Below are 14,303 nucleotides of genomic sequence, written 5' to 3'. Positions count from 1 at the left end.
TTAATAGCTTCCTAGTGAGCAGCAACCCTCTATCAAGAAAATCATGATAGAAAATGCAAGCACGGGAATATCGTATCAATTGGGAGATATATACCCCGTATGCAGGTGCTGCTGGAATGTTGCTACTTAGAAATGGGAAGTTCACAATTGGAAAGCTGAAATCATCTCTTTTGTAGTAAAGTTTTGTTTTCAACCGACTCTCATTGTCAATTTCTAGATGTAAGTCAAGATATGAGGCCGACTCAACTGTATCTGTAGTATCCTCTATTTCTAGCTCGATGGAATAGATGCGTTCCACATAGTCACCAAATTTTTAATTATTTAGTGAAAGAACATCATCTATATAGCGAAAAGTAAAGTTAAAGGATATTGCTAACTTCTTATTTTTCTTCCTAAGAAGTTCCTGGATGAAGTCAGCCTCATAATAATAAAGAAACAAGTCGGCAAGTAGAGGGGCACAGTTCCCATTGGAATGCCGACTGTCTGTTGAAAAACACGTCCTCCAAACGTAACAAATATGTTGTCAATCAAGAAATCAAGCATCTTGATATCAGTTTCAGAGAATTTTTGTTTGAATCAGAGTGGTCCTTTACAAAGTAGGATTTATCCCTCCCTAAGACAAGATACTTGTATCTACAAAGATTTTTTTCTTCTCATTCGTATACTTGTACTGTAAATTCAGAAATTGTTGCTAGGTTTTTATTCATGTAATAATGTGACTGGTTGAGGACCACCATAATAAGAACTTGCATTCTATTATCTGATCCATATATCTGTATGCAGAAATTAGTCCATTCTGCAATAATTGCAATAATACACTCACTCTAAAATTTCTGAATTTACAGTAAGCTAAATAACAAAAAATAAATCTAAATTATTTATTTTTATTTAGAAAAGGATGGTACAAATTTGCTGTACATGCACATATTTTAAATGGCTGCTATAAATTAGCACCACATGGTGATGTGTCCCTGATCTCTAGAGACCAGAAGTATTGGTATTTATACATCGTTTTGAAAACAATTTAGAGGTAATAAGCAGATGGATCATACTTTATGTATCAATATCAAAGTAAATATGCATAAAACAGAAAACAAATTACTTGACAATAGTATATTGAAATAAGATTCAGAAAACTGAAAGATCAAAATGAATTTGTTTTTGTAAGTTTTAATTCCAACAATCCTGCTGAAAAGTCTCATTCCATGTGATAAGAAAAAAATAGCTTCAAAAATTCGAAATGAACTATGATTGAACAGCTTATTGTTCAAAACTAGAATTAATTTGTCCCAAATTGTTTTGAAAACATATACCATTTCCTCCCAAATTACTGATATTATATGAAATTGCACAATTATTTTATGAATATTCGTAAAGGCAATAAAATAATAGCCAGGTGTTTGTCAAAGGACTGCACATTGCACATTATCTTAACAAGACAGTGTAACGAAAAAGCAACACTAATTTTGGCTATTATCTATTTACATGAATATGTTAAGAAGACAGACAAAAATGTATATTCCAACCAGCTACCATAGGTCAATGTGTTCTCAGAGATTTATCTTTGTTTTACACCTTTTTTTTTGGCAAATCATGCACTTGTAGACTTGATAAATTCTACAAATGTGACAGAAAATAATTTATCATTGTTGACACTGAAAACATTCACATGTACTGTATTATATACAAACACATGTATATTTTTTTATATTTTAAACATTTGACAAGTTACTTAAAATGAAAACAACAAATCCAACAGCTTGTAACCATGGCAATAGTCCACAATATATATTTTTTTTAAAGTTGTACAGTGCAACTTTGGTATAAAACCATTTTATAAACTTTCCAAGTATATACTTGGTAAATGATAGATATGGATCGGATCAAAATAAATTATAATTACATAAAACCATTTACATGTATTCACATTCTAAAACTACCTCAATAACATTTTGACTAAGTTATAATCTTTGTCACAATATTATATGCATACCTGAAATAGCACATTTATATGGTGAATGAGAATCTGTTATTGTAAGATGATTAAGAAATTGATGGTAAAGATCAAAAGTACAGAATGAGTGGAACTTAAACAAGGGAACAGTGTAACTAATTATTTTGAAGTAGGACAGCACATAAAAATGATTTAGGTATTAAATGTTCACCCCTAACTGTTAGTTTGGATATGAAGAAAGTTTGTTTTCTATTAATCTTTAATCAAAATACATTAAATAAATTACTTCGACAAATTGATAAGTTTATTATTTCTACAAAAATGTCATACTTATATTTTAAATAATTCTTCAATTCATTGTTAAAGAGAACAATTAAATTTAACAACATAAATTCACATATAAATGGTGGATGAGACTTAAAATTCTTTTTAGATTTCAAGATTGAGACTGTAAATGTTCCATAATGCATTAGAATTAGATTAAACTTGAACACATTTCCTTTCATGACAGTAAAAGCTTGAAGGAAAGACTCATGGTAATGCAAATCATTTTTCACTTGCATCAAAGAGGCCAGTTCAATTTGTTTTATAATTAGCCAGGTGGTTGAAACTTGATTTTTCTTTTACTTTGCATTATCTAAATACTATTAAGTGTAATTTATTATTTCCAAATTTTACAGTCAGATAAAACATACATTCAGATGTAATATCAAACAGTCAATTTCAATCTTTCAAAAACATCTTATATTTTGCTGCCCACAGAAAAAAGTATTAAGGTAAACCAATATGGTTTAAAACCAGTCAAACATGTGAAAATTTAAAGCATAACATTGAAAAATAATTCAACAAATTTTATTTATGAGTTAAACCAGAAATAACATAATAATATTGGATTGCCCGTTTAAAATTAACGACTTTTAGTGAATGAAACAATTCATCCATGAAATCATTTTATATTAGTGAGATTTTTCTTTGCATCCATAACATCATATCAACTTTAATAAAAGAAAATAAAAATTCAAATTATTTTTCAAAAACAAAATTATGTTGATGACATAGATACCTTGGTTATTGATGTTGATATTTCATTCTGCTTTTTATTTTTCAATTAAAATACAATACTAAAATTTAAAACATAACAAGGGAAGGAAAGCTTATAAATAATAAGACGGAGGTTCTCTGATTAACGATACATGACAGCTTCTTATGCAAGTTAAAAAATACACGGAAATTGATGCTGGTGTAATTATGATTTTTTTAATTCTGTCATGGATATATCATTACACATATACATTGACCTAAATTAATAATTAACATAAAAATTTGCAGAAAAAATTGGCATCAAATCTGTCAACTTTTTGTCTTTATTTATTATTAAGTTAATACAGTTTGCATCAGAACCATGATAATTCATGTACAGTTTTGTCCTCATTATGCACATCAAGGTACAAGATAATCCAAAGGGGAGCAACTCAAATTTTCCAAGGGAGGTAACTACATAACCACTGGGTCTGTATCTAGTCATCCTCTTCAGATTCTACAAAATAAAAAATTTTCTTTTTACTTCAACACATTTTCATCAATATTTAAAAGCAAATTGAATTTGTAAAGAAACATATGTAATGAAGAATGTGTCTAAAGTACATGGATCCCCATCTGCACTATCATTTTCTATGTTCAGTGAACCATGAAACGGGATAAAATCTGATTTGGCATAAAAATTAGAAAGATCATATCATAGAGAACATGTTTACTAAGTTTCAAATTGATTGGACTTCAACTTCATCAAAAACTACCTCGACCAAAAACTTTAACCCGACCTCGACCAAAAACTTTAACCTGAAGCGGGACGAACGGACGGACGGACGAACGAACGAACGAACGAACAGAGGAACATACAGATGGAAGGAAGGACGCACAGACCAGAAAACATAATGCCCATGAATGGGGCATAAAAATGACTAAAATTTTTAACTTTTTCCATTTAGTTTAAAACGAGATGCTCCACAGGGCGCAGCTTTATACAACCGCAGAGGTCGAACCCTGAACAGTTTGGGCAAGTATGGACACAACATTCAAGCTGGATTAAGCTCTTAATTTGGACTGTGATTAAATAGTTGACACAGCATAGGTTTCTGACACAGAATGAATGTGGTCTAATAAACTTAAAATTTGTCTTTTGCCTTTGAGCAAAACTCCCAACCTTCCTTTAGTGGTCATAAACCTTGTGTCAAAATTTCATAGATTTCTATTTACTAAAACTAAAGTTATAGTTCGAAAACCAAGAAAATGCTTATTTGGGCCCTTTTTGGACCCTAATTCCCAAACTGTTGGGACCAAAACTCCCAAAATCAATCCAAACCTTCCTTTTATGGTCATAAACCTTGTGTTTAAATTTCATAGATTTCTATTTACTTATACTATAGTTATAGTGCGAAAACCAAAAGTCTTTCGGACACCGACGCCGACGACGACGCCAACGTGGTACCAATATACGAACAATAAATTTTCAATTTATGCGGTCGTATAAAAACAAAGAAAAATGCCTTTTTGGGATCTTTTTTTTGGTCCCTAATTCCTAAACTGTTGGGACCAAAACTCCCAAAATCAATCCCAACCTTTCTTTTGTGGTCATAAACCTTGTGTTAAAATTTCATAGATTTCTGTTTACTTATACTAAAGTTATTGAGCGAAAACCAAGAAAAATGCTTATTTGGGCCCTTTTTGGCCCCTAATTCCTAAACTGTTCGGACCAAAACTCCTAAAATCAATCCCAACCTTCCTTTTATGGTCATAAACCTTGTGTTTAAATTTCATATATTTCTATTCACTTATACTAAAGTTAGAGTGTGAAAACCAAATGTCTTCGGACGACAACACCGCCGCCAACGTCATACCAATATACGACCAAAGAATTTTCACTTTTTGTGGTCCTATAAAAATGATAAACCTTTTTAAATCAGCTGTTGTAAGCAAGATTGTTCAAATGAAATTCTAGTAATAAAGTCAATTGAATCAAATCATTTGACCCCATTTTTGATTTCAAATGCTTTTATTATTCATTGGATTTAGTTAACAATATGCAATATATAAGAAACTCAAAGAATCACTCATCAAGGGATTATCAATGATGATGATGATGATGATGGGAGTAATCTATAAATCAAGTACTGTAAATTCAGAAATTATTGCAAGGTTTTTATTGATTGGTATAATGCGATTGACTGAGGATCGCAATAATAAGAACTTGCATTTCTAATTTTCTATATATGATACATATATCCGAGTGCAGAATTTCCTGACAACGCAATAATTAATCTCGCATTTTTGTCCTTTTTTCAAAAATTGTAATATTTCTGCATTTACGATAACTTAAGTTTGCATGATAAAAGAAAAGATAAAAACAAATAGTTGTAATTTCAAAAGGAGTTCTTGGAAACAATATCAAAGGTTACAAATCTAGAAAAAAAACATCAATTACATCTATGTCAAATTCTAATATACTTTTTTCCAGTTAACAATACATGTTTCATTGATGAAGGTCGTTCAATGATCCTTTTTTTGTTATTTTTGTGTCATTTGGTTTCTTGTGGAGAGTTGTCTCATTGGCAATCATACCACATCTTCTTTTTTATGTTTGACCTTTTTATATATGAAGTGGTTTAAATTATGACAGAGAAATCCAAAGATCCTTCCCTGTACCCTTAGCATTTCTTTCTGTTAGTTTACCTTCCTCAGCCTGTTCCAACCATTCTATGAACTTCTTCATCTGTTCCAAGAATGTACTTTTCCCTTTGGTAGAGTGTCCTTCTTTGTACCATTTCAATATGGCATCCTCTGATAGAACATCACCTATAAGAAATATCATTTATTAAATACAATATTTTATTTTAATAATTTGTTCTTATAGCACATTTATAACAACCTGTAATTTATACTTATTGTATACAAAATTTTACATTTTTTATGTATTCTAATAAAAAAATTATTAGTCTGTAAATTTGGCTACAGTTAATTGGTAATTTTATTTAAATCACACCGATCAATACTGAATAATGTGTAAACAAGCTATAACAACTTATATCATATCCTGTTTACTCAACAGTATGTTACAGAAACTTGTCAGCATTTCACAAAAGAATTTGAGCCAGCAGTACTTTTTTTTATCATCATATTTTTAGTCTCTTTTGCTTTTTAAAAACATTAAACAATCAAGCTAACCATAGGGAAGAAGGCCAAGTAAATTGGTCACAATAAAAGGATTATTTTATATGTGTCTGTTAACAGACAATACATCCACATAAGTGAGTATATTAACAAGAGTGCACACGCTGAAATGTCTCGCCTTCTATACTAATCATTGATATTATGTTGATAGTCCTAAGTATAAAGCTAAGCTTTATTACAACTGTCACATAAACTTAACATTAACCAAGATAACTAAACAAAGACCAATGAACCTTGAAAAAGAGGTCCAGGTCAGATGAACCATGCCAGGTACAGCTAGCAATGCTTCTATACAACATATATAGTTGACACATTACTTATAGTTTAAGAAAAATAGACCAAAACACAAAAACTTAACACTGTGCAATGAAACGTGAAAATGAGGTCACGGTTAAATAAAACCTGCTCGACTGACATAAAGATCATAAAATATTTCCATACACCAAATATAGTTGACCTATGGCATATAGCATTAGATAAAAAGACCAAAACTCAAAAACTTAACTTTGACCACTGAACCATGAAAATGAGGTCAAGGTCACATGACATCTGCCCACTAGACATGTACACTTAACAATCATTCCATACAACAAATATAGTAGATCTATTGCATATGGTATGAGAAAAACAGACCAAAACACAAAAATTTAACTATAACCACTGAACCATGAAAATGAGGTCAAGGTCAGATGACACCTGCCAGTTGGACATGTACACCTTACAGTCCTTCCATACACCGAATATACTAACCCTATTGCTTATAGTATCTGAGATATGGACTTGACCACCAAAACTTAACCTTGTTCACTGATCCATGAAATTAGGTCGAGGTCAAGTGAAAACTGTCTGACAGACACGAGGACCTTGCAAGGTACGCACATATCAAATATAGTTATCCTATTACTTATAATAAGAGAGAATTCAACATTACAAAAAATTTGAACTTTTTTTTCAAGTGGTCACTGAACCATGAAAATGAGGTCAAGGACATTGGACATGTGACTGATGGAAACTTCGTAACATGAAGCATCTATATACAAAGTATGAAGCATCCAGGTCTTCCACCTTCTAAAATATAAAACTTTTAAGAAGTGAGCTAACGCCGCCGCCGTAGCCGCCGCCGCCGGATCACTATCCCTATGTCGAGCTTTCTGCAACAAAAGTTGCAGGATCGACAAAAACATTGCTCTGTTGGTTTTTTGCTAAACAAATCTTTCTAAATTTTAAAGTCTTGACATTGATTTGACAAACTAAATCATTTATTGCTCAAATTATTTCGTTTAAAACCAATCAAATTTCAAAAACATAAAAGAATGGTTTTACATGTCAGATGCAGTTATATTTAATTGACCTGACTGCAAATTCACCTTTGTTAGTAACTGTTATGATAGGTGTTTTTATTAGAGTATGTATGAATTGAAGTAATTACTCTCAAGTCACATTTTTTGCTAAAAAAATGCCATTATAAGGCATTATATAGTCTAGCCAAATAAGATTGCATTTACCTCAAATTTTAATCCTAAAACAAAGCAATTGGTAGAAAACAAATTCATTGGTAAAAATCAAAGTCATTGGTAGAAAACAAAGTCATTGGTAGAAAACAAAGTCATTGGTAGAGAAAGCACTGTCCTTTACATGTTAACCAACAACATTTGATTAATAGTATTAAACAGTAAAACAAACTCTATATTTTAAACTTACTTTTATACAACATGACAATGATTTTCTGAAATGATTTCATGAAGTTGACATTGCCATAACAATAATCCTGTATTTTGACCATTAAAGTCAATTCTGCTTTGCCACTTTTTGCCACTGTGGCCAACAAAGGGCAGTAAATCTTGATGTGCTTCATAGCCTGGTCTGCCACCAGTTCTTCTTTCTTGTTCCACTCAACTGCAGCCATAATTGTGTTCCAAACCTTTAAATATGTATACATGAAACTATAAATTTCTCATATATATCATAAGTGTTAAACTTGGTTTTGAATGCATGTTACAAAAAATTTCCAATATCTGCTGATAAAATACATATATCATGTATTTAACTTGGTTTTGTTAGACATAATGCCTCTAGTAATTAACTTGTGATGTATAATATTCTCAAAATTTTCAAGATCAAGGCAAAGTATAACCCAGAAAATTCATGGAATTGTGTGAAATGAACATAAACCAGGTGCTCCGCAGGGTGCAGCTTTATACGACCGCAGAGGTCGAACCCTGAACAGTTGGGGCAAGTATGGACAAAACATTCAAGCGTGATACAGCTCTGAATTTGGATTGTGATCAAATTTTTGACATTACATGGGTTTTTTTTACACAAAACAAATGTCAAGATTTTACAAATCAATTAAAGATTTCTTCTTCAAACTTATTTAAATCTAAAATTAAATAGTTGACACAGCATAGGTTTCTGACACAGAATGAATGTGGTCTAATGAACTTAAAAAAATTTTTTTGCCTTTGAGCAATTCACTATGCTGTTGAATATTAATCCTCTAAAAAAAATGTTTGAAGAAATTTTCTTTTTATTTATGAAATCTGAAATGAGAAAAATTTAACCCCCCCCCCCTCCCCCCCCAATGTTTTTTTCACATCCCCGTTTCCCTTTTTCCAAAACTGATATCAATTCAAATTTCTAATGGAGTTTGCAACAATAACTATAGTCCGTTTGACTTCTATAAATCTTCAAAAAATAATTCTTAAAATTTCATTTTTAAAGATAAATATTTTTTTTCTTCATGTATGTTAATGTATGATATATACGAACTCTGACTATGCATATCATAATTTTAAACCTATAATCAAAAAAGTTACTCATTAGGTCTCTATGTTACTTCAATTTATTTTAATATAAAATACTCAATGGAGTACGTATGAGTAGTGTAACAGCCTTCCATTCAAAACAAAAACATTAGACATGTGCTCTAAACCTGTTTTATTGTACCATGTGACTTTACTCATTTAAATAACTCTGGTCATGTGATTACTGAGCTTTCTGTATTCAATGAGAAATACAAAAGCATGCACACATGACCAGAGTTATTTAAATGAGTAAAGTCACATGGTACAATGGTTTTCACGATATTAGTTAACTACTTGATTTCCTCCTGTTCTATGGCAGCCATGTTGGATGATAAATAGAAATCATGTGATGTGTGGTTTTATTGGTTCAGAGTTCTACAAAAAAGGCTCCCAGCAGAAAAGTTTTTTTTTAGCATCTATTTTGTCACAATAATAAGTTAATATATTTACCATTGTAGTGATTTCACTATCATTCAAACTATTGTCCCTTATCTGTTCCTGTATAAACCGTAACATCTGAAATAAGATAACAACAATATGCAATAATGACTCGTTCCTGATAAGGCCCATCCAGACAGAAAACGATGCATCAAGGAGGCATGTACACACCTTAATGATAACCCTGTTTATGGGGGAGGGGTTTTTGGTACCAGTTGCCTTAAAATCCTTACCCTTCCATTGTTTATTTTGGATTAGCTTGAAGTGCAACAAGAAATTCCTACAGTGTACCATGAAGGATGAAATAGAGGGGCTGTGCCTCAACCCATTAAATTTATAATGACCATTGTTCATATCTTTCCACATTATTTAGTAATGAGAGTCAACATCTTCCTAGGTTTATATCTTTAATAATAAGGATGACTGATACCTGAAATGTATATATACACAGTACATTAGTAAATGATTAGTTATTTAGTTCATGGTTCTTTGGTTTATTATAATTCAAATAAATTATGGTGTTTAATACAAATTTAATGTTCATATAAAAACAAAATTTAAAAAAAAATATTAAGCCAGAAAAAAAATGTCTTAATTCAGTATATTGTTAAAAATCTTACTTCTTCTACACTTTCTTCATCTTTAATCATTTCTCCCAACTGTTTTTGTACATTTTTTCTTATCCCAGATGTAGAAATAGCTTTCTGTAATATAAGGCATAAAGCAATTAAGATATAAATTGTGAATCCTAAAATTAAGTATACATTTTTCATTTAAATATTTGCAAAAATTTTATAAAACTGTACTGAGATAAGCCTACACATTCATTCAGTGTTCTCCCCAGGCCGATTTAGCGCTATACTTTTCAGCCCTATGAAAATTTCCCGCTGTTCTATTGCACTGACCCCAGCACGTTGCTTTATTTTTTTCTTAATTTTTTCAAATTTCCCGCTTATTTTTCACTTCGGATCACATGATCGACTGGTTTACTATTTCTGAATGAATTATTTCCTCCGTTGTATTAAGTAACTCCGTGGGACCAGTCTAATAAATTTTACAAAATGGTGACTTTGAAAGATCAAAATAAACAAAGATTCAGGGGTGTGGAAATGCTATGCCCGACTCGCCCGACTCGTACATTTGAACAACCGGACAAGTAATTATTTTTGTCTTGGTTGCCCGTGGACAAGTTAAAAAAATATACAAGACAAAGTTCAAATCCAACAAAAACATAAAATTAATTTCAAACGTATAAAGATGTTTAATTTATGTAAAATAAACCAATGTTCATGACGATAAATATTACATGATACCGGAAATAGATCGATTACCAAAATAAATAAAAATAAGTATGCGAACCCGAGTCGCGTAACATTGCATTGGCTTTGTTCATAGACGCGGGATCGTCGATTAAGTTTCATCCATCATGTCCATCATTTACTGGAAGTGTCATTTCTTTAAATTTTGTATCGAGATTCAGATTGACAAATACTTAATAAAAAGCTGGGCAAGCAAGGCAAAAAGAATCATGAGTCGAGTAGAAAACCTTAAATGCAAACGGAGGACACAGAGTATTTAAAAAAAAAAAACGGAAGTGAGAATTTCAGACATCGTAAATATCAGATTGCCCCTGGATAACTATAGATTGAAATTCGGAAATAAATTAAGTTTTTGTCTTATTTATAGATGAAAGGTCAACATAATATGTTGTCAAACTGGTAAATAGAAGGGACGCTTTAATTGCACATCAAGACAATAATAAATAATCAAGCAAAAAACAAGTGTCAGTTGAGAGAAACACCACAAAATCAATAGTTAATCTATTATTTAGTTTACATTTCTTCAATCACTGTCCTCAAACTAAGTATGATTATTATGTACCTACTGGCTACAATTTTTATTCCAAAACTGCTGCAAAATTGTCCTTTACATGTCATTTCATTGGTTGGTTTGCTGTTAGGTTTCTGTCCCATTGATGTTAACCCATTTCCTACTTTTCTTAATTTTTGACACATATAAACAAATGGATTTCATTTGTTTGTGATGCACAATAGTGCTAAGTAAGAATCATATATTAGCTAACAAGAAATACTTCAACATTTATTGGGATCATCAGGGCAAGTAAATTTTTTTCCGGACAAGTTAAATTTTTAGTTTCACTTGCCCAGGGACAAGTGCTCACAAAAAATATTTCCACACCCCTGAAAGATTTAACATTGACATCTATTGTTTTAATTGATAGAATATATAGAGGCATATATGAATGAAATTAGATGAAATAAATTGACCGCATTTCCTGACGACACTCACAAACTTGTTTTATGAACTTTGTGAACAACGATTATTTTAAAAACGATCAAACAATTTGCTTTGCCAAGCTTACTATCAATACAAACCCCGAAAATGAGCAAATTTTTTTAAGTATTAATTATCACCTTTTCGAAGTAATAATTGTTTAGTCAGCAATTCTACGGTAATGAATTTTACCATTTGAAAACAATTGAGAGGATATGATTAGAAAAACAAACCCTAAGCTGATACGACTTGAGAAATTCACTTTCTCGATGTCCAGCTTGGTATAAGCCATTTGAATAATGTAAAACGTTAAGTTCAGAAAAATGAGAAATCATTATACTAAAAAATGTCAATTCCTGTCAAACGTCGTAAGGTTAACAGTACACTGCTACAGTGGGTTACAAAACCAAACACAGAAGCTGACAATGACTTTATTGTTGGTCCTACATGTTCTGCAACCTCACCTGTTAGTGATAAGAAATCTTCACATAGGCAGTCTGGTATATACCGATCATGGAAAAAGACTTCTCCTTGGGTTTTATACACAGATAATATGAGGATTATATGAATTAACAATGGAGAAAAAAGACATTCTATATCCAGACAATAACATTAGCAAACAATAGGGTAACTTCCATGAGCATGATGAAGACATCATTACAAGAGAAAACATCAATAGCATAATATAAGAAAAACATATAACAAATCAATTACAAACAAACTGGGCGCCGCACAGCGCTATCCAAAATCTGGGGAGAACAATCATATGTTCACGTCTGCAAAATGGTAGATTTAACATTGTTGTGCTGGTGTTGAAAAAAAATATATATGTAGATTTATAAATGTAAATATGGTCCCTTTCTTTTAAAAGAACAACAAAACATTGCCTTCTCTAACATTTTATAAAAAAAACAGCAAGGACAATATTCACTAGTATTAATGCAATAACCCTATAATTCAATATGTGTACCTGCATATCAGCAATAGGTGACAATTCAGCCTTCTCAAAATGAACAACAAAATTCTCCAAACTTCTCTTGTTCAAGGGAAACAACTCCTGAAATATACCATTAATAAGAAAATAAGAATAGGATAACATATATGCTACAAAAAATAAATATACAAGCACCTTGGCTTCATTAGGCAATTGTGATCTGTATGGATTTATGATAAAAGAAACATTTTGTTGTGTAAATCGAACTAACTGTGGTAATGATAGACCCTACAAATACCAGAAAGACTAACATATTTATATAAATTTAGAATGTGTTCATTGAACACATTTGATGCCCCGCTTACATATAACATTACAAAGGGACGTAACTCAAGAAAGAGAGAAATGACATTACCTAAATTTGCAAGTGATCTGAGTTTTGTTATAATAAACATTAGTTAAAATTTTATTGACTTGAACTTAAATTTAACAGAAATGAAAAATTTTTGCATTTTTTTCCCAAAATGAGCACAACTTATTGCCCTCTCTGCTACAGTGGGTGCCTTACTAGGATATTTTATTGATCTTTCAGAGATCAAGTGCTTATATTTCAATAATAACAAGAATGCGTCCTTCGTACATGGATACCCAATCCGCATTATCATGTTCTGTGTTCAGTGGACCATGAAAATGGGGTAAAATCTCTAATTAGGTCTTTCCTCTTTTCATGGAAAGCATGGAAAGACCTTTTGTTTTTCTTCTGATTATTTTTTTTTCTTCTGCCGTCTGTGATGCTTTTTTTGTCTTACAATATAAAGAATGGATTTTTGGCCAATGATGTTGTACAGTAATGGGGGTTTCAATACTCACCCTGTCTGACCGAACACTTATTCTTATAGGAGTTATCCCCATGCGTCCCCTTTTTCTTGTTATCGCTATATCTCTAAAACGGTAAAAGATTTAAACAAACTGTTTTCACCAAATTGTTCATCTACTCTTAAGAATGATTTGGTTAATTTTGACTGGAGTGATTGGAAGACATCTTATGGGAGTTATTTCCCTTTAAAAATTTAAGATAGGCGATATGTTGGATCAATTCATACATTATAAGTCGGAGAGGTCTACAGTCTTTTGATATGAAGTCCTTGGTCATTTTGAAGGAAATTGAGGTCAAGGTGAAAGGTCAAGGTCAAAATTTTATATTTTGCTGGTTATCGATATTTAAAAGAAACTGTTACAGTAAATGATATAATGTGTTTGCCAAATAACTGTTTACAATAAGGCGCAACTTCAACCTATTTCAGTTGAAGAGTTTTGGTTAACCCTTATAGTTTTCTCCCCTTATGTATTTGAAATCAGTATTTCTTCACAACCATACGAGTGATTGACCTGGGGTCTTTTGATTTGAGATCACTGACCTATGACCTCAAAATTGAGGTCAAGGTCAAAGGTCAATTTGATGTTCTAGATTTTGACCGTTGCTAAAAATTCTTTCTAGTTCATTATAAAACAATTAAGTCTACTGCATAAACTTATTAATCTTATTTTTTTTTATATCAGTTTGATTTACCACATTACATCAACACGGAGTGAAACTCTCTAACATCGTTTCTTAATTTTCATTCTTATTATCGAGGTGGAAAGACCTTCA

General features: G+C 31.4%; 1 protein-coding gene across 1 annotated transcript in view; it reads right to left on the bottom strand.

The window, feature by feature from the left end:
• Positions 1-870: 870 nt before the first annotated feature.
• Positions 871-14,303, bottom strand: part of LOC139510234 (eIF5-mimic protein 2-like) — a 39,599-nt gene continuing 26,166 nt past the window's right edge. Inside the window, exons 9-14 of the mRNA XM_071296715.1 lie at positions 12,689-12,775; positions 10,044-10,127; positions 9,436-9,501; positions 7,883-8,102; positions 5,684-5,806; positions 871-3,491 (exon numbers count right to left, since the gene is read on the bottom strand). Of these exons, the coding sequence (XP_071152816.1) occupies positions 3,472-3,491; positions 5,684-5,806; positions 7,883-8,102; positions 9,436-9,501; positions 10,044-10,127; positions 12,689-12,775 (600 nt within the window). The 3' untranslated portion in view covers positions 871-3,471. The remainder of the gene's footprint in view (positions 3,492-5,683; positions 5,807-7,882; positions 8,103-9,435; positions 9,502-10,043; positions 10,128-12,688; positions 12,776-14,303) is intronic.

The sequence above is a fragment of the Mytilus edulis genome, chromosome 2 (assembly GCF_963676685.1).
Source record: "Mytilus edulis chromosome 2, xbMytEdul2.2, whole genome shotgun sequence".
NCBI lineage: Eukaryota > Metazoa > Mollusca > Bivalvia > Mytilida > Mytilidae > Mytilus > Mytilus edulis.
Note: the sequence above shows the minus strand (reverse complement) of the source record. Positions and strands in the feature narration are given on the sequence as shown.